Source organism: Lutra lutra, chromosome 1 (genome assembly GCF_902655055.1).
Source record: "Lutra lutra chromosome 1, mLutLut1.2, whole genome shotgun sequence".
NCBI lineage: Eukaryota > Metazoa > Chordata > Mammalia > Carnivora > Mustelidae > Lutra > Lutra lutra.
The window spans coordinates 163,579,585-163,604,539 of record NC_062278.1 but is presented as its reverse complement, the minus strand read 5'-3'; the positions used below and the strand labels follow the sequence as shown (position 1 = coordinate 163,604,539).

The 24,955-nt window shown below is 44.7% G+C and overlaps 1 protein-coding gene across 3 annotated transcripts in view; it reads right to left on the bottom strand.

Moving 5' to 3' along the window:
• CHCHD6 (coiled-coil-helix-coiled-coil-helix domain containing 6) overlaps positions 1–24,955 on the bottom strand; it is a 241,505-nt gene that overhangs the window by 107,913 nt on the left and 108,637 nt on the right. For 2 of the 3 annotated variants that reach the window (XM_047742899.1, XM_047742890.1), the window contains exon 5: positions 5,715–5,798. The exons of the other annotated variant lie outside the window; for it this stretch is intronic. In XM_047742899.1, the coding sequence (XP_047598855.1) occupies positions 5,715–5,798 (84 nt within the window). The remainder of the gene's footprint in view (positions 1–5,714; positions 5,799–24,955) is intronic. 3 annotated transcript variants of the gene reach the window in all.

Here is a 24,955-nt window from a genome sequence, read left to right as displayed (position 1 = left end):
CTAATGGCACCATTATTCTTCTGGACATTCAAGCACAACTCTTTCTCCAGCTGACAGCTCTCTTCAAGAACTCCCAATGTTATCCTAAAGGAGGGCTACAGTTGTTAGCCAGTCATCCGGGTCCTTCATGATGTGACTCCAATCTATTTTTATAGCTTCCCCACCTACTGCCAACAGTCACATGGGAGCACCTGCGCTGGGGTCTCTGTCCAGAAGCCCCACCTTCTTCACGTCCTGCCTCCGTCCTGCTCATTCTCCAAACACAGCTTCCACCAAGAAACCTCCCTCTCCCGGAACCTCCACTGTGTCACTGTTTCCTGCTTGTGCATACACACTTTCCTTTCTTTATTTCTGCTAACATCTACTGGGTACCTATTCTATGGCAGACACTGCATCCTCAGTCCTTAGTGATGAATCACCCCTGATGAATCAGACCAGCAAGGACTTTGAGCTCCTAGGCCTTCACAGCCTGGAAGGGGAAACAGTCACAGATGCCAACAGCCACATGGTAGTGTAGCAAGTGCTAGAACACACAAGGGGCACAGGGCCTAGGGAAGTGCCGAGAGGGGGCGGCAGGTGATAAGGCGGGTGCCTAAAGGCAGGCCTGCCTTCCTCAGCTGCATCCAACTTTGCATTAAGTAGAAAAGCACAAAACCTCCCAGCACAGCTTGATGAATTCTCACCACTGAATCCACCTGTGGAACTAGCACCGACGTCGAGAAAGGGAACTTTACCCTACCCCACATATTTACCCTACCACTACATACTCTCTTCATTACTCCCCCCAAATGTAACCACTACTCTACTCTCTACCACCACAGATTAGTTCCACTGTGTTCGAACTGCATGTGATATGTCCCTCCAAAGTGCACGTATTCTTTTCTGGCCTTCCTGCTTAATGTTCTGTTGGGGACAGTCACCAACATCACTGCCTGTGGCCACAGCCTGCTCATTCTCATGCCCGTCTGGGCCTCCACTGTGATGACTGCCATGATTTACCTATTTCCCTGTTGACATCCTAGGGGCGACTCTGAATGATCCTGCAATGAACGCCCCACGGTTTTTGTTTGGATTTTGGGGGAAACAAATGGACACATTTCTGTTGGGCACAGAACGGCCAGGTCATAGGGTATGGTATGCCTGTGTTCAGCTTTAACAGGCAATGGTGAACAGTTTTTTAAGGTGGCTTCTCCAATGTAGCCCCCTGCCAGCAGTGTGTAAGGGCTTGGGTTAACCACAGCCTTGCTAGCACCTGGTGGTGTCCATCTCTCCCGTGCTAACCATTCCACTGAGCATGTAATGGTGTTACCTTATGGCTGTGACTGCATTTCCTTGACATGTGTGAGGCTGGGCCCTGTGCACATGGTCCCAACCAGCAGGCCACCTTCTCTGGTAAAGCAGGAGCCTCCGTATTTAACTCCTCTTCCTCTGCGCCCTAGAGCAGCTCCTGTTTTCCTGAACAGACTCTGACTGACACCCCCAGGGACACCAGGCAGGGGGCTGTTTAGTGCTGTCACTGAGAGAGCTGCAGGCTTGGCAGGATCACATGACAGTTGTTCCTTAAAAAAAGCAAGCTGGAGTAGAAGCAAAGAGAAAAAAAAAAAACAGGAAAAGAGCTGACTGTTCACATATCAATGTTGGGATGACATGTGCACCCAATGGAGGCAGGAACAGAGATTTACAGTCTGGGGGAAAGAGCCTAAGATCCAGGAAGAACCCACATATTTCTCAGGTTCTTCCTTTCTCCCTGCCTCCAATCTGTGACGCTAGACCCCCAAAATGCCCTCCCCACTTTGCAGTTGCTGAGTTTGGAAAAAGGTGAGAGACCATTTTTACAGGGCTGGCATGTTTGGTCATGGGAAGCCAGCACTCAGGCATCCTCCCACCTGGGGTCCTATTCCTCACCCCTCCCTCCCCTCCCAAACTGTGCCGTGAATTCCCTGATACAGGAACCACAAGTGTCGGAACTATCTCAAGGCACTGAGTGGAATTAAATGAATCTGGAATTAGTGAATGGCTATGCATTTATTAAAGAAGGGGAAAAAGGATAGAAATGACATGAAAGAACTGAATACTTCTACATCAGACACTCATACACAAATAACCACTCATCCTCCAAACACCTGGCAGGTTAGTCTTCAAATTCCCGTTCCAAAGATAAGAAAGCTGAGGCTTTGGAACTCCCATAACTTGCTCAGAGTCAGAAGGCTGGAAAATTATTGAGGCTGAACTAGGACTCCATCGCCGGCTCGTTCTCCACGACCTCCCCGACTTGGCCCCATGGCTGAGGGCAGAAGACACACTCTTGGCCAGCTCAGTGGCTGTCAGGTTCAGAGCCACCTGGCACCTGGGCTTCTACCAGAAGATGGTAGACGTTGCTGGTTCTGATGGGGCGTAAGTCACCCTTAGCCCCAAGATAGCAGAATCCAAGGGTAGTATGGGTGAAGTCCACTCCCAATTCTTCAGTATCCTATAGGAAACCACAGAGGGCAGCTGAGCAAAGGCTCTGGGGGGCCAGTTAAGTTGGCAAGAGGTTCAGCAGCCATGCCTCTGATAGTCAAGGTGGTACACAGCTTCACCCTCCTGGACCCTACACCCAACATATAGAAATGGAAAATGGCCCTGTCCTCTAAGACTATCAGGCATGTGAGAAACACTGAGTTGTGAGCAGCGTGTGGTCTCCGTACTGTTTTGCACAGAGCCCTCTTCTACCCTTGTGGATCGTGAATGACAGACAGATGCCATGGCACACATTTGAGAAAAGCCCAGTAAAGCCCAGAGAGGAGGATTCTGCATCCCAGAGAGCAGCCACCCACTGATGATAAAATCTATCTCAGCACGCATACATCCGTGCATGCGTGCACACATTCACCCATTAATCCAAACCTGAAGCATTAGGACTTGAAAGACAATTGCCAGTAACCATTGCACACTAGAGAGAGGAGCCAGCTCTTGCTAGGCACTGGCCCATGCCAAAGTCTTTCAGACATTACCTCCTCTAACATGCGGGTGCCTACGGAAGGCACACACATCCCCATTTTACAGACAAAGAAACTGAGACATGAGGAGGCACAGTGCGGCCACAGAGGGCAGGGGTGCAGGGCCATACGTGGGCCCTGGGCCAGCGTGAGCAGGTGCTTCTCCCGGCCCACAGCTTGCATGTCAACACCATGTCTGGGGTTCGCTCCCAGGTGCCATAAGACCCTCACCAGGCCCCAGCACCCCCAGCAGCTCACTGCTCTCTGTGATGAAAGGAAAAACACTCCTCATTTAGATCTTGCAGTGTGGGCGTGAGGAACAATTACTCAGGAAGATTATAAAGCATAGGAGCCCTACAAAATATGATTTCCACACTCAGGAATAATCATCTAGGGAATAAATACTGTAGTACAAAGGGTTCAAGATGTCTCCTCCCCCTTAAAAATGAGTCTGGATTCTGCACAGGATTTCCCTACCTGCCAATCACAGTGGACCAGCACTCGAAAACAGTGTCCTCCAGGCAGAAGGGCAGCAGGGTTCCAGCTGAGAGGCCCGTGGACACAGCATGGTACCCTCACGAGACCAGGCCTCTGTGCCCCCCATCCCAACCTTTCCTGGTCCCTAACCACACTCTCAACTATTTTGGTTGGTCGATGATGATTCAGCAGCTGTTCCAAGTTTCCCCTAGAACAGGTTTCCACCATCAATTTCTAAACTTAAGAGGAAATAGGAAAAAAAAGAAAAGAAAGGAGGCTGCTGATTGGAAGGCCCTTAAGCTGTGTGTACAGAAGCTGAAAATGTCAAGGTCTGAGAGTATTCAACAAATGAAAGCAGAATTGTATAAAAGCAACAGCTAATAAAAAAAGATTGTTGGATGCCGTGTTCTTCATCTTCCCAACCATTACGGGAATAAAATTATCCACGGAAAAGATGGAAAACCTTTCTCAAGACTGGTACGATTAAGCCTTAGGACAGTGCCTCTTTGCTCCCCCTTCTCCAGTGCTGCCCCTTCCCCTCCACCCCCTTCACCCCGTCTCCCTCATCAATCTCTAGTTCCCGGGATGTTGGAGGTGCTTTCCTTCTGTATGTTATCCAGCAAAATCCTAGTATTTAAGTCAGGCAGGTGATCATGGTTTTGCACCTCCTTCTGGAAGCATTCAATAACTTCACAATCATGTAGAAAACCTCATTTTAGAAAAAGCCCACATCTGTATATGGAAGGAATTGAGGCTTCCCTGTAGGATAAAGGGGAAGAACAGATGAGAAGGAAGGGCTCATCCAGGAGAATCTCCCTCTTTCAGCAGAGAACTGGGCAGAAGGAGGAGAGCCACAGTGGGGATGAGAAAGGAGAGTGACAAGGTGAAAACAGATTTGAGACAAAAAAAACCCCCCCAAAACAAAAAAAGCACTGTAAGGCTACTACCCTTCACTCCAAGCAGACACACGCACACACGCTTCCAGGAGTCAAACCAAGAGAGGGAAAAGCAAGAGGAGCGCAGCAGGAGACCGCAGAATTGCACACATAACAACACAAAAAAATCTGCGCTCATGAACATATGGGCAACTGTGATAATTAGAGCTATGGCTTGTGGAATGTTTTTACCCTTTTCCAGGATCTCAAATCACAATCCTTGTCATTACAGCTACAGTCAAACCTGGGCAGGAGGCTGTTCCAGGAAACCTCTCCTTGTTAAGGACCACCTCTGTAAGTGGCATGGGGTACCCTGCTGACCTTCAGGACGATGCTTTCACCAGCGGGTGGTGCTGGGTATTCACAAGACAATTCGGGCGTCCTCTAAACACCCTACAGGAGGTGGACCGGAGTGTCCCGGGAGCAAGGAGGAGCATCCCTCCTGTCCCCAAGGCCTGGAAATCCAGAAATCCACGTTTCCATCAGCCTCCCCCGTGCCATGCCACAGGAGAAAACCCCCACAGAAAATCAAGCCCCTCAGGCAAACTGTCAATTTCAAAGCTCCAAAGCGTGACAAACGATTCATGAAGATTTGCCTGCCATAAGCTGATGGCTCAGGTTGCCTGGCATGCCGTCGCAGGCAGGAGGAAGAACAATTTTTTTAAACCTCCCAACCATCTCCTTCCATGTTTTAAGCCGTTTCTTTGAAAAATCTGTCATGATCAACAAATTAAGCCCCCCCAAAGTAAGCAAGTTACCAAATGAATTTTCAAGAGTCATTGTAGGCGTTAAAAAAAAAAAAGGAAAAAAAAAAAAAGGGAATGATGCTATGTTTTTCAATCTCATTCATTTCAAAGGCTTATCCCTAGAAAAGTAGGGAGTGTGTAGCCATGGTGCACTTTGATCTCCCTGACTCCCAGAAGAAAATCAATAATACAACTTTAATATATTTGTACAGCAAGACTTCACGTTATTATTATTTTTATCCAATGCAGCTTAACTAAAGTCAGAAAGGTAGGCTAGGTCTCAGCACCGCCCTGTGGTGAAAGTGATTTTTTTTTCTAAAAGGGAACTATAGCACAGCCAGACGCATTCACAAAAAGCGGGCCAATTAAAAACCAATTATCTCTGTGAAGGCAACTTGTAGAAAGGGTGGGGGTGTGGTGTTTGCCAGGCATAGGAGGGCAGGTCCACAGCAGGGGATTGGCTGCTGGGGCGACGAGGGGAACCGGGAGTGCAGGCTCCTCTCTCCCAAACGGCGGCAGTGGACTCTGGTCAGGGGCTTTCAGGACCTGGCTCCCCAAGCGGCTGACAGGAGCCTTACCTTCTTCTCAATGCGCCCCAGCTGCTCCTTACAGAAGGTGTCACGGCGGCTCAGCTCTGCCTCCCGGCTCTCCAGCTCCCTGGCCTAGTTGGAAGAGAACAAAGCCCACATTAGCCAGCAGCAGCTGGGCTGAGTGTGAGCTCTGGGGAGAAACCAAGGGGGTTCTGTTCACAGAGGCACTGACCCTGTGAGAAGCAGAATCATGAGTTGAAAACCTATGCTATGCTAGACCACTTACGTACCCTGAAGTGCTTAGTTTCCAGCAGAGGGCTTTGAGGTGGATAGCCGCTAGAGTCATTTCACAGAAGGCCAGCACTCACATTTACGGAGTGCTGACTGTGTGCCAAGTACTAGTCCAAGGGCTTCCCACAGACTTTCTCACTTGACCCTCAAAACACCCTGGAAAGGTAGGCAGGAGTATTATGATGCCCCCATAGGCAAAGAAATGGAGAGGCTAAATGACTATCTCAGCTCACAGCTATGAGGGAGGAACTAGGGTTTGAGCCCCAGCAGGTACAGGGCCTGACCACAGAGCTGCACTGCCTCCAGGCCACACAGCCCGGAAGGGCCAGAGCTGTCCCCTGGCCACAGAGTTCTCACTCCGGCACCAGACCATGCCACAGACTCACACATAAGGTCCCAGAGACGGGGATGCCAGACTGCTCTTCTTCTGGAGAGGTAAACTCTCTGCTTCAGGGGTCAGATATCCGAAAGGTGAGCAGTGTCAGAACCCCAGAACCCTAGATCTGGAGAGGACAGTTATCCCCTCACCCACCTGACAGGGAACAAACAGAATGGCTGGTGTACATGGCTGAGGACACCCCCCCTTCCCAAGGTTACAGTTAGGCTGAGGGGCTTGGCTAACCAGGGCAAGCAACCTGGAGCTAGCACACTTGTGGCTGAACCTGCCCACCCTTAACTAGTTGGGTGAGCGAGTTCCAGCTCACATGGGTACCATACACAAGCCTAAAGCATAAGTCCCTGACCCACAGGACTGTATGGAAACCCCTGCAGAAATGGGTAGGGTCACAGCAGGCCTCCAGCAAGGGATACTGCATCCCAGCAGTGTCCTGCTGCCTGGGACACCCATGGCCCTGGAGCCTCTCAGGACCTCTGCAGGATACAGCCCCAAGGCCTGCTCCCACACAGGATCTGAGAAGCCCAGAGGGCTGGCTCAGTGCTTGTGCAGAGAAGTAATGCCCTCTGATCACTGTCCACCCCATGGAAGGGCCCAGTGAGCTCCAGCCCCATTTCAGGCTCCCTTTTCATGTAATTATCATGACCCCAAGAGCACAGAGCTAGTCCATGATGGAGGCCAACCATGGATTTAAGTTGCCGAGACTCCAAGTCCTGAGCTGCTTCCTTCAGACCACACCATGGTGTCGGCATGTGTCTGAACTGTTCAAAAAGTCTGAGTAGGACAAGAACCAATGTTTTTGAAAACCCATTTCATTGGCCATGCTGCTCCCCTGATGTGAAAATTTTCTAAAGCCCAGCAGGGGGCCAGTAATGAAGAGCCAAGCACAGGGTGACAGTGACTCCCTTCCCTGAAGAAAGGCTTGTGTTTAGCGGACTTGGCTGTGCTCAGGAAGACCCGGCCAGCAGGGCTTGGGCGACAGCTGACAACCTGAGAGTCACACTCTACTACTGGCCCCACCACTCACTGGCCTGTATGCTTGAGCAATTTGTTATCTTTTTCTTGGGTATGTCCCCCTTACCTACAGAAAGGAGAACAGAGCAGAAACTTGGCTCCTGAAGCTGCTGTAGAAGATCTAAAAATGCCAAGAAGGCTTCTTGGAATGGCTGTGGAATGCCAACACTTCAGAAAAGCTAAACACAAACAGTGAGACTGAATGCTGGGGATTTCTCACAGGATTTTTCAGAGCACGATGCCTAGGCAGTGTCCCAGGAATGGGAGCATGGCTAATCCGTGCTGGCCCTGTGCAGCCATCTGGGGTCCCAACCTTCACTGTCCCTGGTATGATCAGAAGAGAAACGGTCTGACGCAATGAAGCAGCCAGTGCAGGAGTATCTCCCGGGGCTCTGGACTTGCCACCTTCTGGCCAACAGTCCCAGCCACCCGGAAAGATGACATCTGAAAGCAAAACTGCCACGAGGCTCTTCTGCTGCCATTCACTTGAGGTCAGTGGGACAGTAGAAGAGGAGGCCACCCTCCCTCCCGCGGACACATCAGGCTGCTTCCTCTGGGCAGCGGCTCCAGGGACGCTCAGCTCATGGTTCCTGGGCCTGATCCAGCATGGGAGTCTGTGTCAGAAATGGGATGCAGAGCTAAGGCTCCGGGCAAAGCTGCCCAACCATGGAGGCTTCCTCAAGTCACAGAGAGACAGTTCATACACAGGAAGAAACATTGAGAATATGGGGGTCTCCTTTTACAGCCATGTCAATCAGCAATACCACTAAGATGATAGCAAGCAAGGATGTGATTAACTGTGTAGAGGGCTAGGAGTCTGTCTTACGCCATGTGAAGGAAGCTCTGTGAGAAGGGCCTGGCCTGCCTGGGCATATCCCCAAAGCCTTCGCCTCCATCACAGCGAGCCGGCAAGGTGGCAGCCTCACCGGCTTTGCCCAATCCACCAACAGGCACCACCCATTGACCCCGTTCATCTCTGAGATTTATAATGAAACCCGGTGAGTAACAGTGGACAGGAGGTGACAGGAGGGGAAAAGGGGCTGTGGCAATGAATGTGATACCAACGCCTGGCTGTCTGTGCCTGGCCAGGAGCAGGGCCTCCATGATGCTGCTGGGGATGCTCCACGATCCCCAGCAGCATCGTGGAGGCCCTGCTCCTGGCGTGAATGAAGGCGGGCCTCAGACACCCTGGTCACTCTGCATAGCTGCCATCATCTAATACGTGAGGCCACGCGGCAGGCGCCCCGCAGCATGGCCGTGGAATTAAGGAGACACCGGCAGGCTTCACTGACTGAATTTATCAGGACATTATTGGGCGCCTACCATGTAACAGACACTATCGCAAAGGGGTTGTGGATACAAAAGGGAAATGAGAAAGAGTTCTTGTGGAGCTTAGATCCCAGTGGGAGAGACAAATGTGTGTGCAGAAAAATAAGATAATTTTGGAGAGGGATATGTGTTGGGGAGGCCACGGGCAGAATAACTTGTGGGGTAGTGGGTTGTTATTTTCTCTAAGGAGATTTCCAAGCCAGGCTTCTAGGGAAAAAAAAATACTGAGTAAAGTTTGCTGTCTCTGATACAAAGGCAAAATATCACCATTATGAAAATCTACTTGGTGGATTACAGTCTTTGAATGGGGAATTGAAAGGAATCTTCAGTGATTTAGTCAAGGACTTCCTCTAGTCAAGAGAGCACAGTGAGTTCACACTTTGATGCATCTTCCCTGCTCTAAACACATAGCAAGAAGAGGTAAAATAGAAGAACCGGAGACCAAAACGACAGGGCCAGGTTCAAAAACAAGATTAAAATGTCCTACAGAACAGGAATGCAAAGCAGTAGGTGAGGCTGGAGCCACAGGCCTCCTGGGCTCTGGGTCTGGAGTCAGTGGAGACAGCCAGAACAAAGCCTGCCCCATAGAGCAGAAGGACTGGAGCCAGTCTTGCCACCTGGAACCCAGGGCTCCCTCGGAATGAGAAGCTGACAAAAAAAATTCTGGAAGACTCCTGTGTAGGACTGAGGTTCAGTCCCCTGCTCAGGTCCCAGCTCTGCAGCACTAGTACCACCACAGGGAGGGGCCTCAGAAGGCCACAGTCACACGTGTCCCTGAATGTGGGTGGCTGGTATAGACCACCAGAAAAATACTAGGCAGGGAGAAACAAAAATGACAGAGAAAGCAAAGCAAAGTAAAACAAGACAAAAATCAAACTTCCTACTCAAAATGCACCTGCAAACCAAATCCCAAATATGTGAAGAAATGTGATGCTTAGAAATAAATCAGCAATAAAATCAGCAACTGGAATACGAATTCACTCCAGATGAAATTAATTTTATGGGACATCATGACAAAAGATTTCTAAAAACTTTTTATTATGCAAAAATAAAACACAAGACAGAATAATTTAATAAAACTCCAGATAGCCATCGCTAAGCTTAAAAATTTATAGACTAAAGAAAATCTCGTTTCACCTATATTCCCTAACTTCTCCCTACCCCCAAATTTCTTACAGCAGATCATTTCACCAGCACATACTTCAATATATTTCTCTAAAAGATAAGGACTTGTATTTTCCTAAATCAAACCACAGTACCACTGCATACCCCATCAAATTAATTCCTTAACATATCAAATATTCAGCCAGTGTTCAAATTTCCAATTGATAGAGGATTTTACATTTTTTTTGTTTTTATTTATTTGAGAGAAAGAGGGAGCATGGAGGTGCAGAGCAAGAGGAAGAGGGAGCAACAGACTCCCCAGTGAGCAGGAAGCCTGATGTGGGGCTCCATCCTGCGACTCCAAGATCATGACCTGAGCCTAAGACAGATGCTTAACTGACCGAGCCACCCAGACACCCCAATAAGGGATTTTAACAGTACATGTTTAAGGTACTCAAAAAATAAATGAATTTCTGATTTAAAAAGAAAAAATTACGAACCTGGAATAGGAAAAGCCCCAAGCAGGTAAATACTATGAATTTAAATTTCTTCAAAATAAAAAATAAAATGGATAAGACAAACCCTAAGTGGAGGGCAGTAAGGAGGAAATTAGGAAACTAAAAAGTAGCACAGAAATGTGATCCAGAATGTTGCAACAGAAGATAAAGATAAAATGTACAAAAGAGGAGCTGAAAAACTTGAAAGACAAACTGACACACTCCAACCAACGTCTAAGAACTATTTCAGAAGAAGAGCCGAAAGGATGGCAGAGAAGAGGAGGTGGAGGAGGAAGACAAAGGAGGGAGAAGAGAAGAAGGAGGAAGATAGACGTTAGAGCAGAAGGCAAGGGAGGGTAGGGGAATGTCAGGTAAAATGAGGTGGGGAAGGGAGCAAGATGTAGCAATAAGGAGAAAGTTGGGGTGGGGGCTGAAGGTCAATGAGGGGAGGAGGAGAAGATATAAACACAAAATCCCAAATAAAATTAAAAGTCAGTTGTCACAACAAATATGTGGTAGACAGCTTCTGAAATGGTCCCCAATGATCCCATGTCCTGATACTCATGTCTTTGTGCAATGCCCTCCCCTTAAGTATGGGCTGCACCTAGTGATAAACTTCTTGTCTGGGAGGGGAAGAGGTAGATAGAAAATCTTAAACAGGTTCCATGCCCAGTGCAAGCTGACAAGCTGACAAAGGGCTCCATCTTACCACCCTAAGATCTTGACCTGAGCCCATATCGAGAGCCTGAGGCTTAACCAACTGAGCTACCGTGGTGGCCCCTCGTGACAAACTTCTAATGAATAGAATCTGGCAAAAAGTGATAGAATGTCACTTTCCAATTGCAAAGAAATAGTGATTTTTGTCTTGCTCATCCTCTTTCCCTTGCTCACATTAAAGAAGCAAGCTTCCATGTTCTGAGCTGCCCTATGGAGACGCCCACACAGTAAAGAACAAGGAGACCTCCAGCCAACAGCCAGAAGAACTAAATCCTGCCAACAGATGCATGAGGGAGCACAGAAGCAGAGCCACCCTGAATCCTTGGATGAGACTGCAGCCCCGAGACAGAGGCACCTGGCTAAGCTGTGTCCAGATCCTTGATCTACACTCTGTGAGAGAGTAAATCTTTATTATTTTAAACCACTAAAGGTTATAATTTCTCAATTAGGAATAGACAATGAAAACAAAACATGAACTGATTAATCTCATCTTTTTAAGAGAAAATGATTCTCACTTCGGATAAAAGAAAGAAAAAGAAAATCTAACTATATGTCATTATAAGACACCAAGCCCCCATACTAATGATCTTATAGAACAAAAGAAAACCCTTCACGGGACATCTATACTGCAGTGTAAACTGTTTGTTTACACAAAAGGTTGAGCGAATATTCCAACAAAAATATAACACACAGACACACAAAAATAATGACCTACAATAAAGAGAAATAGTCGATGGAACAGACGTGACAATGGTCCAGATGTTACAAGTGACACAGAGGGACTTTGAAAGAACTATGATCAATATGTTAAAGACTCTAACAGAGAAGGGTAGACCCCATGTGTGAAAAGAGGGAGAATTCTCACAGGGATCGATGAGGACTCTCTGGCCTCCATTATTTATGATGAGAAATAAACTATTAATAATATTATTGAGGATCCCCTGCATGTGATGAATTCCTTCTATCCTGTTACTTTCAAGAATTCTCTTTTTGACTTTGGTGTTCAACAGTTTGGTTATGATGTATCTAGGTGTGAAACTCTTTGGGATCTCCTTGTGCACAGCCTTACACATTCATCTGGCCTTCTAGATTTCCAGGAATATATTGGAGCTTTTCAAAGTCTTCTATGAACATCTTGTTATCTAGCTTTTTTTTTTTCATGATGTTGTTATTTTGATAAGGATTGCATTAAATGTGTAGATTGCTGTGGGCAATATGGACATTTTAACAATATTTGTTCTCCCAATCCATGAGCATGGAATATCTTTATATTTGTTCATGTCATCTTCAATTTCTTTCATCAGTGTTTTATAGTTTTTGGAATACAGATTTTTTTCTTCTTTGGTTAAGTTTATTTCTAGGTATTTTATTATTTTGGCACAACTATAAATGGGGCTGTTTTCTTAATTTCTCTTTCTTCTGTTCATTATTAGGTTATAGAAATGCAGCAGGTTTCTGTATGTTGATTTTGTATCCTGTTACCTTACTGAATTTACTTATCAGTTCTAGTAGTTTTTTGGATGAGGCTTTAGGGTTTTCTATATCATGTCATCTGCAAATAGTGAAAATTTTAACTTCTTTACTAAGTTGGATGCTTTTTATTTATTTTTCTTGTCTAACTGCTGCAGCAGCTAGCACTTCCTATGCTAAACAAAAGTGGTGACAGTGGACATCTTTGTCTTGTTCCTCATCTTAGGGGAAAAGCTCTCAGTTTTTTACCATTGAGTATGATCTTACCTGTGAGTGTTTTTTCTTTTTTTAAGCTTTTGATTTATCCTATTGTTTGCCCAAACTGTTATCCCCCTCCTCAAGCAGTCATGTGCTCAACAGTTGCCTCTGGTTGTTTTGAAAAATGCCTCCTAGGGAGAGGTTGTTTCCACTGGACAACATCTGAGTCTAGTCAAGTAACAACAGCCTTGCAAGTGGGTTCTTCCAGGAACCACTGGACAGGAAAAATAATGACAACTCTCTAGGCTTGGGACTTTGAAGAATTCTAATTCTTCTCTGCCCCGTCCAGTGGCTGTCAGGCTGCTGGTTTTTACTGATTGTGGCTGTTGGTTTTCAAAGTTACTGCTTAGCTGGGGAAAGGAGACTGGGGATAAGACTATTTAAAATGCCACAAAAATCACTATTCTTACTGATATTCACCATTTTTCTTGAACAAATTATCCTAGATTGCTGTAAGCCTTTGGTTAATTTCCAGAGGTCTGGGGGGAAAAAAGACTCTGATCATTTTCATGGCTTTTACAGAAGGGAGAATTTTCAGAGGTCCTTACTCCACCATTTTTACTGACACTACCCAAAACTACAAAATAGAACCAAATGGAAATGCTAAAAATGAATTTCTAGCATGCTATGGCATGAAATCACAGGCTTATTAGAAGACTGGACAGAACAGAAGAAAGAATCAGTGAACTTAGAAACAAGTCATTAGAAATTATCCAAATTGAAACACAAAGAGACAAAGCATGAAAAATAAAATTGAACAGGGCACCCAAGACCTACAGGACAACATCAAATGGTACAGCATATATTTAATTGGAGTCCTAGTAAGAGAAGAGAAAAACGGGGCAAAAGAATGAAGAGATAAAGGCCAAGAACTTTCCAAAGTTAATTAAAGACAACAAAGAACAGATCTGAGAAGCTCAGAAAAACCCCAAGTAGAATGCTTTTGTAGAATTCTTAAATAATTCCTGGAGAAATGGAATATTTTTTTAACATAGACTGTCATAAGTTCGAAAAAACAAGTAATTTCTAGCACCACCTCTAAAAAAGCAAAAAAAGGTCACAAATTAAAAAGTCAGTTGAGAGGATAAAATGGAATTCTTAAAATATACTGATTTCGTCCCCACCCTCTCCCTACAAGACAGTAGGAACAGAGGAACAAAACACAGCTAGAACAAACAGAAATTGAACATCAAGATGGTAGATTTAAATCCAGCCACATCAATAATCATATTAAACAAACAGATTTAACTCCTTATATTAATTTCCTATTTGCAGTTGTAAGAAATCACCAAAAACTTAGTGGCTTAATACACACATCTATTTCCTCTGTTTCTAGAGATCAGAAGTACCAAATGAGTCTTAACTTGGCTAAAATCATGGTGTTGGCAGGGCTGTTTATTTCTGGATGCTCTAGGAAATAATCTATTTTCTTACCTTTCCAGCTTCTAGAGGCTGCCTGTATTTCTTGGCTCATGACTCCACATCACCCTGACCTCTACTACTATCATCACACCTCCCTCCTTGAATCTCCCACATCTATCTTTCCTTGATAAAGACCCCTGAGATTACATTGGACCCACGTGGATAATACAGGATAAAATCCCATCACATATCCTTAACGTAGTCACAGCCGCAAAGTCCTTTTTATAATGTAAAGGAATATATTCATGGGTTCTGGAGATTAGGAGGTGAATATCTTTGAGGGACCACTGTTCTGCCTACCGTACTCACCAGTGAGAGGCAAAACTCTAATGATCTGTTATGGATTAAAAGTATATAGTTTAAATATAAAGAAACAAATGGGTTAAAAAAAAAGAATGGGAAAAAGATAAATCATGCAAACACTAAGTACAAGAAAGCTGGTGTAGTTATATCAAATAAAAGAGAATTCAAAACAAAAAATATTACCAGATATAAAGAGGAGCAGTTCATAATCATAAAGGAGACAATTATTCAAGAAGAGATAACAATTATAAATGTGCATGCACCTAAAAACAAAACTCTCAAGTACATAAAAATTCAACTGACTAAAGAATATAAACAAATCCATAGTTGAAGATGTTAGCATTCCTCTCTCCAAATACTGACAGAACTAGACAAAAAAATCAACAAAGATACAAAAGATATAGATAATATTGTCATCCAACATGATCTAATTGACATTATACATTACTCCATGCAACAACTACAGATACACATTCTTCCTAATTGAACATGGAACAGTTCTGAACATAAACCTTCTCCTGGGCTACAAGAAATTTAAACAGATGAAATCAAACAAAGTATCCTCTATGACTGAAAAATTATTAAATTAGAAATTAATGAACAGCAAGATGCCTAGAAAATCCTCAAATGTTTAGCAATTAAACCAATTACTCAAGAATCCATGACTCCTACCCGGGAGGAAAATCAGTATTGAAAAAGAGACTTGGGCATGACACAGATGATCAAATTAGCATATAAGGATTCCAAAATAGCTACGATAAATACTTTCAAGGATTTAAAGGAAAATGTGAACATAATGAAATAAATGGAAACTACTAAAAAGAATCAAAGAAAAATTTGTGAGAAATGTAAAATACTATAAAGGAAAGGCTGAAAAAGTGAATGCTACCCTCAGTGACTGATGGAAAAATTTCAATATCAACTGGTAACACATATAAAATTGGATTCCTGGGGAAGGGAGAAGGGGAGAAGGTAGTAGGAAAGTATCTGAATATCTGAAGAACAATGAACGAAAAATTTCTAGATGAGTTAAAAAGTATAAACTTACAGAGCCATTAAGTTTAATTACCAAAAGAACCAATAAATACAATGTGATAAATGCTCTAACAGACATGTATAAACTGTATACCTATAAGATACATAATTTCCCCTGATTTACAAAACAAAGTAGATTTAACAACAACAACAAAAAAACTCACCCCAAAGAATTTTGCTGCCCAGATGACTTCACACTGATTAATTAATTTTGTCATATATTTAAGGAAGAAATCACACCATTTCTAAGCAGACTCTTTCAGCAAATAGAAGAGGAGGGAACACAGTCCAGTGTATTTTATGAGACTATTATAATTATAATAGCAAACCAGACAAGGGTATTACTAGAAAAGAAATTCAAAGACCAGCATTATTTAAGAAAACAGATGTAAAAATCCTTAACAAAAAAAAAAAAAAAAAAAAAAAAAAAGAGCAAATCAAATGTAAAAAAAAATAATAATACCCCATGATCAACCAGGATGTATGCCAGGAGCCCAAGGTTGCTTTAACATATAAAAATCAATCAACATACTTAGCACATTAACAAATAAAAGGAGGAAAATCATGTGATCATTTCAAATGGATTCAGGAAAAGCATTTGAGAAAATAAATACCCATTTATGAAAAAAAACTTACAGTAAACTAGTAACAGAAGGAAATTTCCTTAACTTGATGAAAAGCAGGTACAGAAAACCTACAGATGATTATTGGTGAAATACTGAACAATTTTCCCCCACTATTGCAAAGAAGTTAATATGGACTTAGAAGATTTGAATAATAAAATTAACAAGATTGATCTAATAAACCTCATATTTACATTCTTTTTAGAGCTGAGTGGAATATTTGCAAAAATCAATCACTCTTCTAAGACACAGCCACAAAAATAAATGAACAAATTTCAATGTATCAATATCATACAGACCACTTCTCTGATGAAAATACAATTAAATTACAAATCAATAATAAAAAAAGGCAGTTAAAAATGGATTTGGTAATATGCCTTCCTAAATATAACTCATAGGCTAGGCAAAAATAACAAGAGAGATTTCAAAATTAAAAAGAAAATGAAAGTTCTACATTTAAAACAAAAAGTGTGACATAGCTAATAAAGTATCTGAGAGGTAAGTTAATAACCTTAAGTACTTTCTTTAAAAAAAAACTGAGACAAACAAAAAAAATTCCTCATTTCATGTACAAATAAAATGACTCAAATTAAGTGACTTGCTCCAGGTCACCCAGACGTAGGGTGAGGAACACAGGGTTCCCGACTCCCAGTTCACCAACCTCACAACATTCTGGGACCACATCATCCCCTCTTGAACTGTGTGTTTTAATAATGTCAAATCACTGGCTGATCATCAAACTGGATGATCATATTAAACCATATTAAAACAGTGTTCCTTAAACACTGAGAGCACATTTGAATCACCTGGGATTTTGATAAATACAGATTCTGAATTATAGGTCTGAGATGAGCCCAAGATTACACATTTCTAACAAGCTCCCGGGTCATGTTACTTGGAGTAACAAGGCACTAGATCACACCTACACTTAGATAAATGATGATTATAATGGCATCTCAAAGACACAGCAAGATCCATGATGGGTCTAAATTATGTACCACATAACCCTTAAAATTAATGATAATGTACTCCAATTTTAAGAGATGATCTAGGATAATGGTTTAAGAGAGCAGGCTTTGGAGGTAGAAGAAACTAGGTTTGAATTCTAGATCCATCACTTCTTACCTAGTGACTTTGGTCCAGTCAGAACTTGTCTAAAATAGAGTTTCCCAATCTGTACAATGGAGAGATTAACACCATCTACGTTCCATGAGGTTGTTGTGACACCAAATGATATCATCAGCTAAAAGCATTAAACGCAGTATGTGGTACACCATAGTTAAAAAAAATAATAATAAATGGCAACCAAGAATGATTAGCATGACAATAAAAGGGTTCCTGTTGAACATCCAACCAGAAAAGAAAACACACCTACAACAACCACAATGGATAAAAGGTTTCTAATGTAAAAAGGTAAATCTCAAGGACAAATACAACTTTGAGATGATTTGAGATAATGTCTGCATCTGCACTGACACCAAGATGCTCAAAGACATTCTGTGTCAGCCTCCCGCTCACGTAGACCACACACCAATGTTCGCTTTCCCTCATCAGACCCGTATGTCTTCCTTCTCCATGTGTCTGTGTACAGTAACTGTCACAGAGGTCTTCTTTTTTAAAAATGGTTTTGGATTTTTTTACTGACACAAAGTTCACGTACCATAAAATTCACCCTTCTAAAATCTACGATTCCGTGGTTTTTAGTGTATTCACTAGGCTATGCAAACATCACCACTATCTAATTCCAGAATATTTTCATTACCCCAGAAACTCCATTTCCATTAGCAGTCTTCCCCATTTCCCCCTGTTCTCAGACCATAAATGTCCATCAGTTGATGCATGGATTTTAAAAATGTGGTACATCCACACAATGGAATATTACTCGGGCAGAATACAATCAAACTGCCGATACATACAATAATATGGATGCATGAACGCTGAAGACATTAAACCAATGAAAGAAGCCAGACACAAAAAGCCACATATTATATGAGTCCATTTATATGAAATATCCAGAGTTGGCATATCCGCAGACATAGAAAGCAGATTAATGGTTCCCTAGGGCTACAGGGAGGGGAGAATGTGGACTGACTACTGAGGGGTACAGGGTATCTTCTAGAGGTGATAAAAATGTTCTAAGATTAGCTTGTGGTCATGCTTGCACAGCTCAGTGAATACACTGAAAACCACTGAATGGCATACTTCAATGACTAATTTTATGGTATATGAGTTATATATCAAAAAAGATGTTAAAAATACATAGGATTACAAAGAAAACCAACTCTACTGAAGTGAGGTTATCAAAATATTAAGGGAAAACCCCCCCTGAGGTCAGGAGACCAGCTTGAAGATGGATGCAGTGAGTAATCAGATTATAAGGACCTGAATGGAGGCGGGTTGCAGTGGGAAAGAGGACCCAACAGGAGACTGACGGATGAAATGCAAGGGAGGAAGGAGAGAACCACGGCTAACCCCTCAGGTTGCTGGCCTGAAAATGGCACCCCCTACCTATATGATGAAGACAGATGCGACAGTGCTCCTTGTACTTACATGTGTCATCTCTACATAGCTACGTGTATTCACACAGCCAATACGGTGTCTAGCACGTGGATGTACTTACATAAACTGCCAAGTCTCGCCAGATGCCAACATGAGATGTGATCTACTTGTGTGTACACAGAGATATGGTTTCAGATGACAAATCGTGTTTCTGCTTGTCTGTTTACCAGCTTGCAACCCTTCTAGACTATAGGTTCCTGGAGGTTGGGGGCTTGTTACTTTATCCCCAGGGCCATGCAGTAAATATTTGCTGAAAGATTAAAATGAATGATACTGGGAATACTGGGAAGTTGATTTGGGGAGAGATGCTAACCTTTTTTTTTTTTTTTAAATTTTTATTTATTTGAGAGAGACTGTGAGCACAAAGTGGGGAGGGGCAGAGGGAGAAGCGGACTCCCATCTGAGCAGAGAGCCTGATGCAGGACTTGATCCCAAGGCCCTGAGATCATGACCTAAGTTGAAGGTAGGCGCTTAACCAACTGAGCCTCCCAGCTGCCCCTAGAGATGCTAACTTTTAAGAAGATAATATATTGGGATGGTTAAGAGCCCTGCATTCAAATTCTGACTCAATCATTATTTGCCAAGAGATAGCGGATGAGGTACTTGATTTGTTTGAAACCTTCCCAAGGTTGCCATAAGAGCTTGCTGCAATGTTGCCCCAATGTAGGGGTCCCAGGAACGCTGATGTTTGTCTCCTCTGGGTCTGAAGAAGAAACTATCCCCAAAGTATCCATCTCTGTCTTCCTTCCACAAGCTGCATATACAGGCGCACACTGTTTCGCCGGCTCAGCATAGGTCTGGTGGTGGGCTGCAGCTTATCACAAGAAGGCAGAACTCCTGGCATTCCTTCACCAACTATCACATGGCTCCTGGCCAGGCCAGAGCCCAGGAGGAAAGTGGGAAGGGTCAGAGCTGCAGAGGCACTGCTGACCCCAGAACCAAGTCCCAGCTCCCCAGAGTCTGTGGAGAAGTTGCGAGAGGAATACAATCTGGGATTACCATCCTCACTTTCGAAAACCACCTATTATGCCAGAAAAGAGAGGACAACAGCAACGTGCCATCGAGAGGGAGTGCTCAAGGTCACATTTTTGCTCCTCATTACTCAATGCACATTTCCTAAGAGTCACTGATGCCTCGCAGAAAACTTTGAAAAAACATTCTATTACAAGACCATCTGCTGATGTATCGTAGGCTCTCTCTGCAGCCCCCATTTTCTTTTATTACCAGGAAAAGCTGCATGAAAATGGTTTCATTCTGAAGGCTTGTATCTGCTCATGCTGCTTCTTTCCCAATCTCCACCCACGGGCTGCAGTGCTGAGACCCCATCTCCCAATCTGTAGCGTGGACATGGTGCCCACATCTAGAGGATGAAAGAACAGAGGCTTCAGGTGTGACAGAGCACGGGACAGATGGCCTCCAAGGCAACCGAAGCTTGCTGTCCCCACGCAGCCCAGGTAAGGAAAGAACAAGACCACAGGGGAGGTGACAATGGAAAATGCGCCATCCCAGTTAACTCTGTGTACGTATGACATGTTTGATACGGTAAGTACCGCAAGTTCTGCAGGAGTCCTTCCTCCTAGCAAGACCTAGACATTGTCCAAATAGTACAGTCCTGGCTATAACAAAAAGAAGGATCAGAGAAGTTTCATGAGACAAGCAGGGACACGTCAATAAAAGCAGCACTGACCATTTATTAACAGGTAATAAATTACTGAAGTGCTCCTTTAATTTACACAACAGCCAGTAAAGTAGAAAACTATTATTAAACCCACTTACAAGGCAAGAAAAATGAGGCACAGAGTAATTAGGTCACCTATCAGTACATGGGAGAGCTAAAATCTTAAAGCAAATGGACCTCATCCCCTAGAGTAATAAAATTCTACCTGGCATAATCTTCCAAGGAAGACTGTCTTAAGAAATCATATCACCTCTACAAGTTTCTAATACAGTCCTAGGGCACAGGAATGATAAGGCTTGGAAATTGAACATACCCGTTCTAGTACACAATTCTCTTTAGTGGTGGGATGGCGGAAAAGGAGGAAGGCAGGAGGAAGCCCAGATTTGCAGAGAGCAACAATGAACACACAGCACCTCCTCCATGGTAAAGCCCTAAGCAATTGCCCAATCTGCTCTAGAAAAGAGTTGGCCTTGGGGCCCTCCTGTCTCGGTCTTATCATTCGGCATTGTATTGGAGCACTTATCAGTCCCTCCCAGGGATCATGAACCCCCTGAGGACAGCAAACTTTCATCTCTACATCTGAAGCTTTGAACTCAGTCAGGGTCACTAAGCATTTGCTGAACAGACGAAAGAATAGGTCTAGAAAGAATGTCAAACTAGTGGCCTAGGAACTGCATGATCCTATTTTGTTTGGTCTGTTAGGTGGTTTTGGTGGTTTGGTCTATAATTAAACCCATCACCAGCATTTACAAAACTGGAAACTTTACACAGAAAATATTTTGACTTCCACAGGAAAAACCTGAAAACGGGGCCTCAGCCAAGTGTATGGATGAAAGCTTCCGCTGTGGACAGGACCACTGACTCCAGCAGCCACACCTGCCACAGCCACCCTCAGTGAGAGCAGGTTCCCTGGAGCAGGGTGGTGGAGCCCTAGTCTCAGCAGCCCACCTGATGCAGCCAACACTTCCTACCCTGCTGATAACCTCTCCCTGCTCAAAGCTCTGCACAATCCCTGCTCTGACCTTTGCCTCTCCCTAAAAGGGTCCCTTTTGTGTGGGCCACAGGCGTGTCCTTAGTGCCAGTAGCCAGATGATCCTTGGGGTGAAGGATCCTCTCATGAATGAGACACACAACAGAGGGATGGCTAGATGTACACTGCCAAGCAAACAAGATGCCGGGCGCCGACGAAGGGCTATGAGGACAGACTAACAGCCCAGAGACGGGGTGACAAAGTGACAGTGGGTGACCACACAAAGCCCCTCTAAGGAGGTGACATCGGGGCTGACAGCCAAATGATAGGAAAGGAGGCCCACAAAGATCCTGGGGTAGCTCCTTCCCAACAGAGGAGACACACATGCAAAGCTCCCACATAGGAACAAACACAACACGCTCAAGGCACAGAGAGAACAGAACACACACCAGGACACACAGATGGGTGAAGCAGGAGGGGCGGGGGGAAAGCCAGGCCACGGCCACTGTGCATGCAGGGCCTGGCAGGCCGCGCCAAGGAGTACACAGTGTCTTCTAGGAACAGTGGGGAGCCACTGGGGAGTTTTAAGCAGGAGGGTGATATAATCGGATTTATTTATTTTTTAAATCCAGTTCATAAAAGCCAAACTGGAAGGCCGCTGCCCAAGAGGATGGCCTGATTATCTCTCTTCCCGCACTGTGCACTTGCAAGCGCAGGCACACAAAATACCAACTGTGGTTATGACAGCTGTATGCTACACAGAGGCGGCAAGGAGAAACCTTTACAGAGGAAATAATATGCAATTTTCTAGCTGAACACCTTTTAAAAAGTAATGACGGAGAATAAAACGTGAGCGAGGCAGGGCTGTCTTCGGGCGCAGGGTAACAACATGCCACGTGAAATAAGCTGAAGAGTCGGGCTAGGCGGGCTCACCCTTCTATCAAAATCCACAGGCTGAGAAGATGGAGATGGGGAGGTGGAGGGCCAGGATTCAACTCAGCTGCCTGCCGCTTCTCACCGTACTACAGCTATTAAGAGTTCAGAGACGCCGCTTAGCCGTGACACGCAACGGAACCGTGGCTGCTTGCAGAGAATAAGGCCTGATCTACAACCCCTGCTCCAGGCCAGAGGGAAATACACATCCCAAGCAGAGGCAGCCTTGCCTGTGAGTGCAGAGTCTCCCACGCCCCGAGGCTTCCAGAGCAATCATTCTCTAACCTGATGTGAACCTCAGACCCAAGGATCAGGTGTGCAAAGCATTCTGCAGAGTGCCAGGAGGTGAAGGAGTCAGAGAAGCAGACCCTAACTGGCTGCAGGTGGCTCAGGTCCTACCCTGAGCCCGTAACTGTGGCAGCAGGTGGGCAGGGGGCACGCGGATCTTAAATCCAGGCAGTCTAGCCTGGAGACCACAGCCTTAGCCACTATGGCTGCATTTTATTCCATAAAATACTGTGAAATAACAATAATTAGCATTTGCTAAAACATATGAATTATTATCAGATTTATTTCCTCTTGATAGCATTCAATGATCTGAGCTAATATTATCATTATCCCTACTTTACAGATAGGAATAATAAAGAAATGATTTGCCAAAGGTCACAGTGCCATTATGTGGCAGCCCTGGGAATTAAACTCAGATCTTCTGAGTTCAAACCCTATCTCTCTCCCACCCTTGACTCCTGCCATCCATCATGCTGGAGTTTAGACGTAGTCAGAGACCCCAATTTATGGCTCTAAAAGTACATGAGAACAGATTCTACTTAATTAGTCCCTAATAAAACCACTGTATTAGTAGTCAGCAATAAATAATTTTAATCTTCACTAGCTTTGTTTTAGTAGTTACTAAGAGAGATCATGGGCTCTGTGCAGCACTGTCTTCCCTCCACTATAGACACCTAGACCTGGGCTCAAACAACATCAAGAACACAGAACAGCCACCATGGAGCCAGGATGGGGCTCCCTGGGCTCTAGGTCTGCTCCCACGGCACTACCCAGTGGCCAAGCTGCAGAAGATGGCAGAAGTCACGCTGATGATAAGTTATCATCCCGGACCCTGGCAGCCATGTAGACGTCTGCTCAACTCTGTGGGTCCATCTACAATCCTTGCCAGGGTTACCTCAGGGGATAATGATATGAGAAACTGAGTAATACTCATTGTTCCTCGAGCTTATCTCGACCACCCGGAAAAGCCCACCCATTCCCCACGGCAGCACCCCTTCCTCCACAGACTCATGAGACTCCTCAGCTCCTACTGTTCTGTGCCAGAAATGTCTCTTTTTCTCTACTGTGCCTGCCAGCCTGGCAGATTCTTTGAGGGTCTGCCCACATGCTCTGTTGTTGTTCAACTGTCCAAGCCCCGACCAACCCTTCCTTCAGCATCCTCTAAATCCTGCCTTGGGGTCTTGGGCGCAGGGAGAGGTGCTTCCCAATTTCTAAGTGGGGCCACATACGTGCACCATCTGTACCCATCAGAGGGAGCCCCTGATTTGCCCCCCCCCATCACTGTTCCATGAAATCTGAATGCTGAGTAAATGACACAGACTGGAGTGGCTGATGGAGGGCACAGCGACAGCAACAAGAGCAGCAGTATGATGAGGATCTGACTGGGTAGGGTTCCAGAGCGGAGGCCTGCCTGGGAGCTCCCTGGCCTCCAGGCTGTTCCCGACACCTGCCCTCACCTTGGCCCCTGAATCATGCCCACCGGCAAGGCCCCAACATCCCTCCCATGAGTTCCCCCTCTGTTTACGACTGCCAGAGCTGGCTTCTATGGCTGTAGTCAAAGTCCTGGCTGACTTTTGCTCTTCCTCTCATCCAAACAGAACTGTTTCTCTCATTGGACTTAGATATATTTTATAATTACTTTAATTATTGTTACACTAAGTGATCTATAGCTATTGACTCCCCTGCAAATACAGGAGCTTCATGAGGGAAGCCTCAGGTCCCTTCTACTTGTCCGGCACAGTACCTGGCAAAGAGACATGGAACAAATGGATGTGAACAAGATTTATACATTTATACTTTCAAGTCAACAAAAGCATAACCTAGGCCACCTAAAACAATGCTGTGACCTTCAGGAGTCTTCTTGGGAGGTTACACATTTACTCTCCAACATACACCGCATGACCACGGTTACTGCCGCTGCCTACTAAGCGGATGCTGGATGAGGGCCCGTCACACTCACACAGTCATGACGTGGCGGCGATGGGGTTTGAATTCAGGTTCGTGCGATTCTGAAGCCCACATTGTTCCTGCCTCCCACACACTGCTTCTCAATAGGTCTTTTTTAAGGACTAAGATGGGCAATGTAAATTCTTTTAACAAAGCTGCTGCTGTTCAAAATACTGTTTAGAAACTCTTTTCAGAATTAATGTTTTGATGCCTATCTTTAATAGTGGCAAATCTTCGATCTTTAAGAGAAGTTTTGAGTTTCTGGAAAGAGCCAGAAGGTTTCTGTGTCTGGCCAAAGAAGGAGGCAAGGTGTCCTGACAGGGGGCCACCCAGCCACAGAATATGCAGAGTGCACTGAACCCCAGGAAGAAATCCTCATGTGGATTCTTAACTAGCAAGTCCTAGGAGTGAGCACAGGGTTTCAACTCTGCTTAGAGCTGGAAGGGATGTGGTGAAT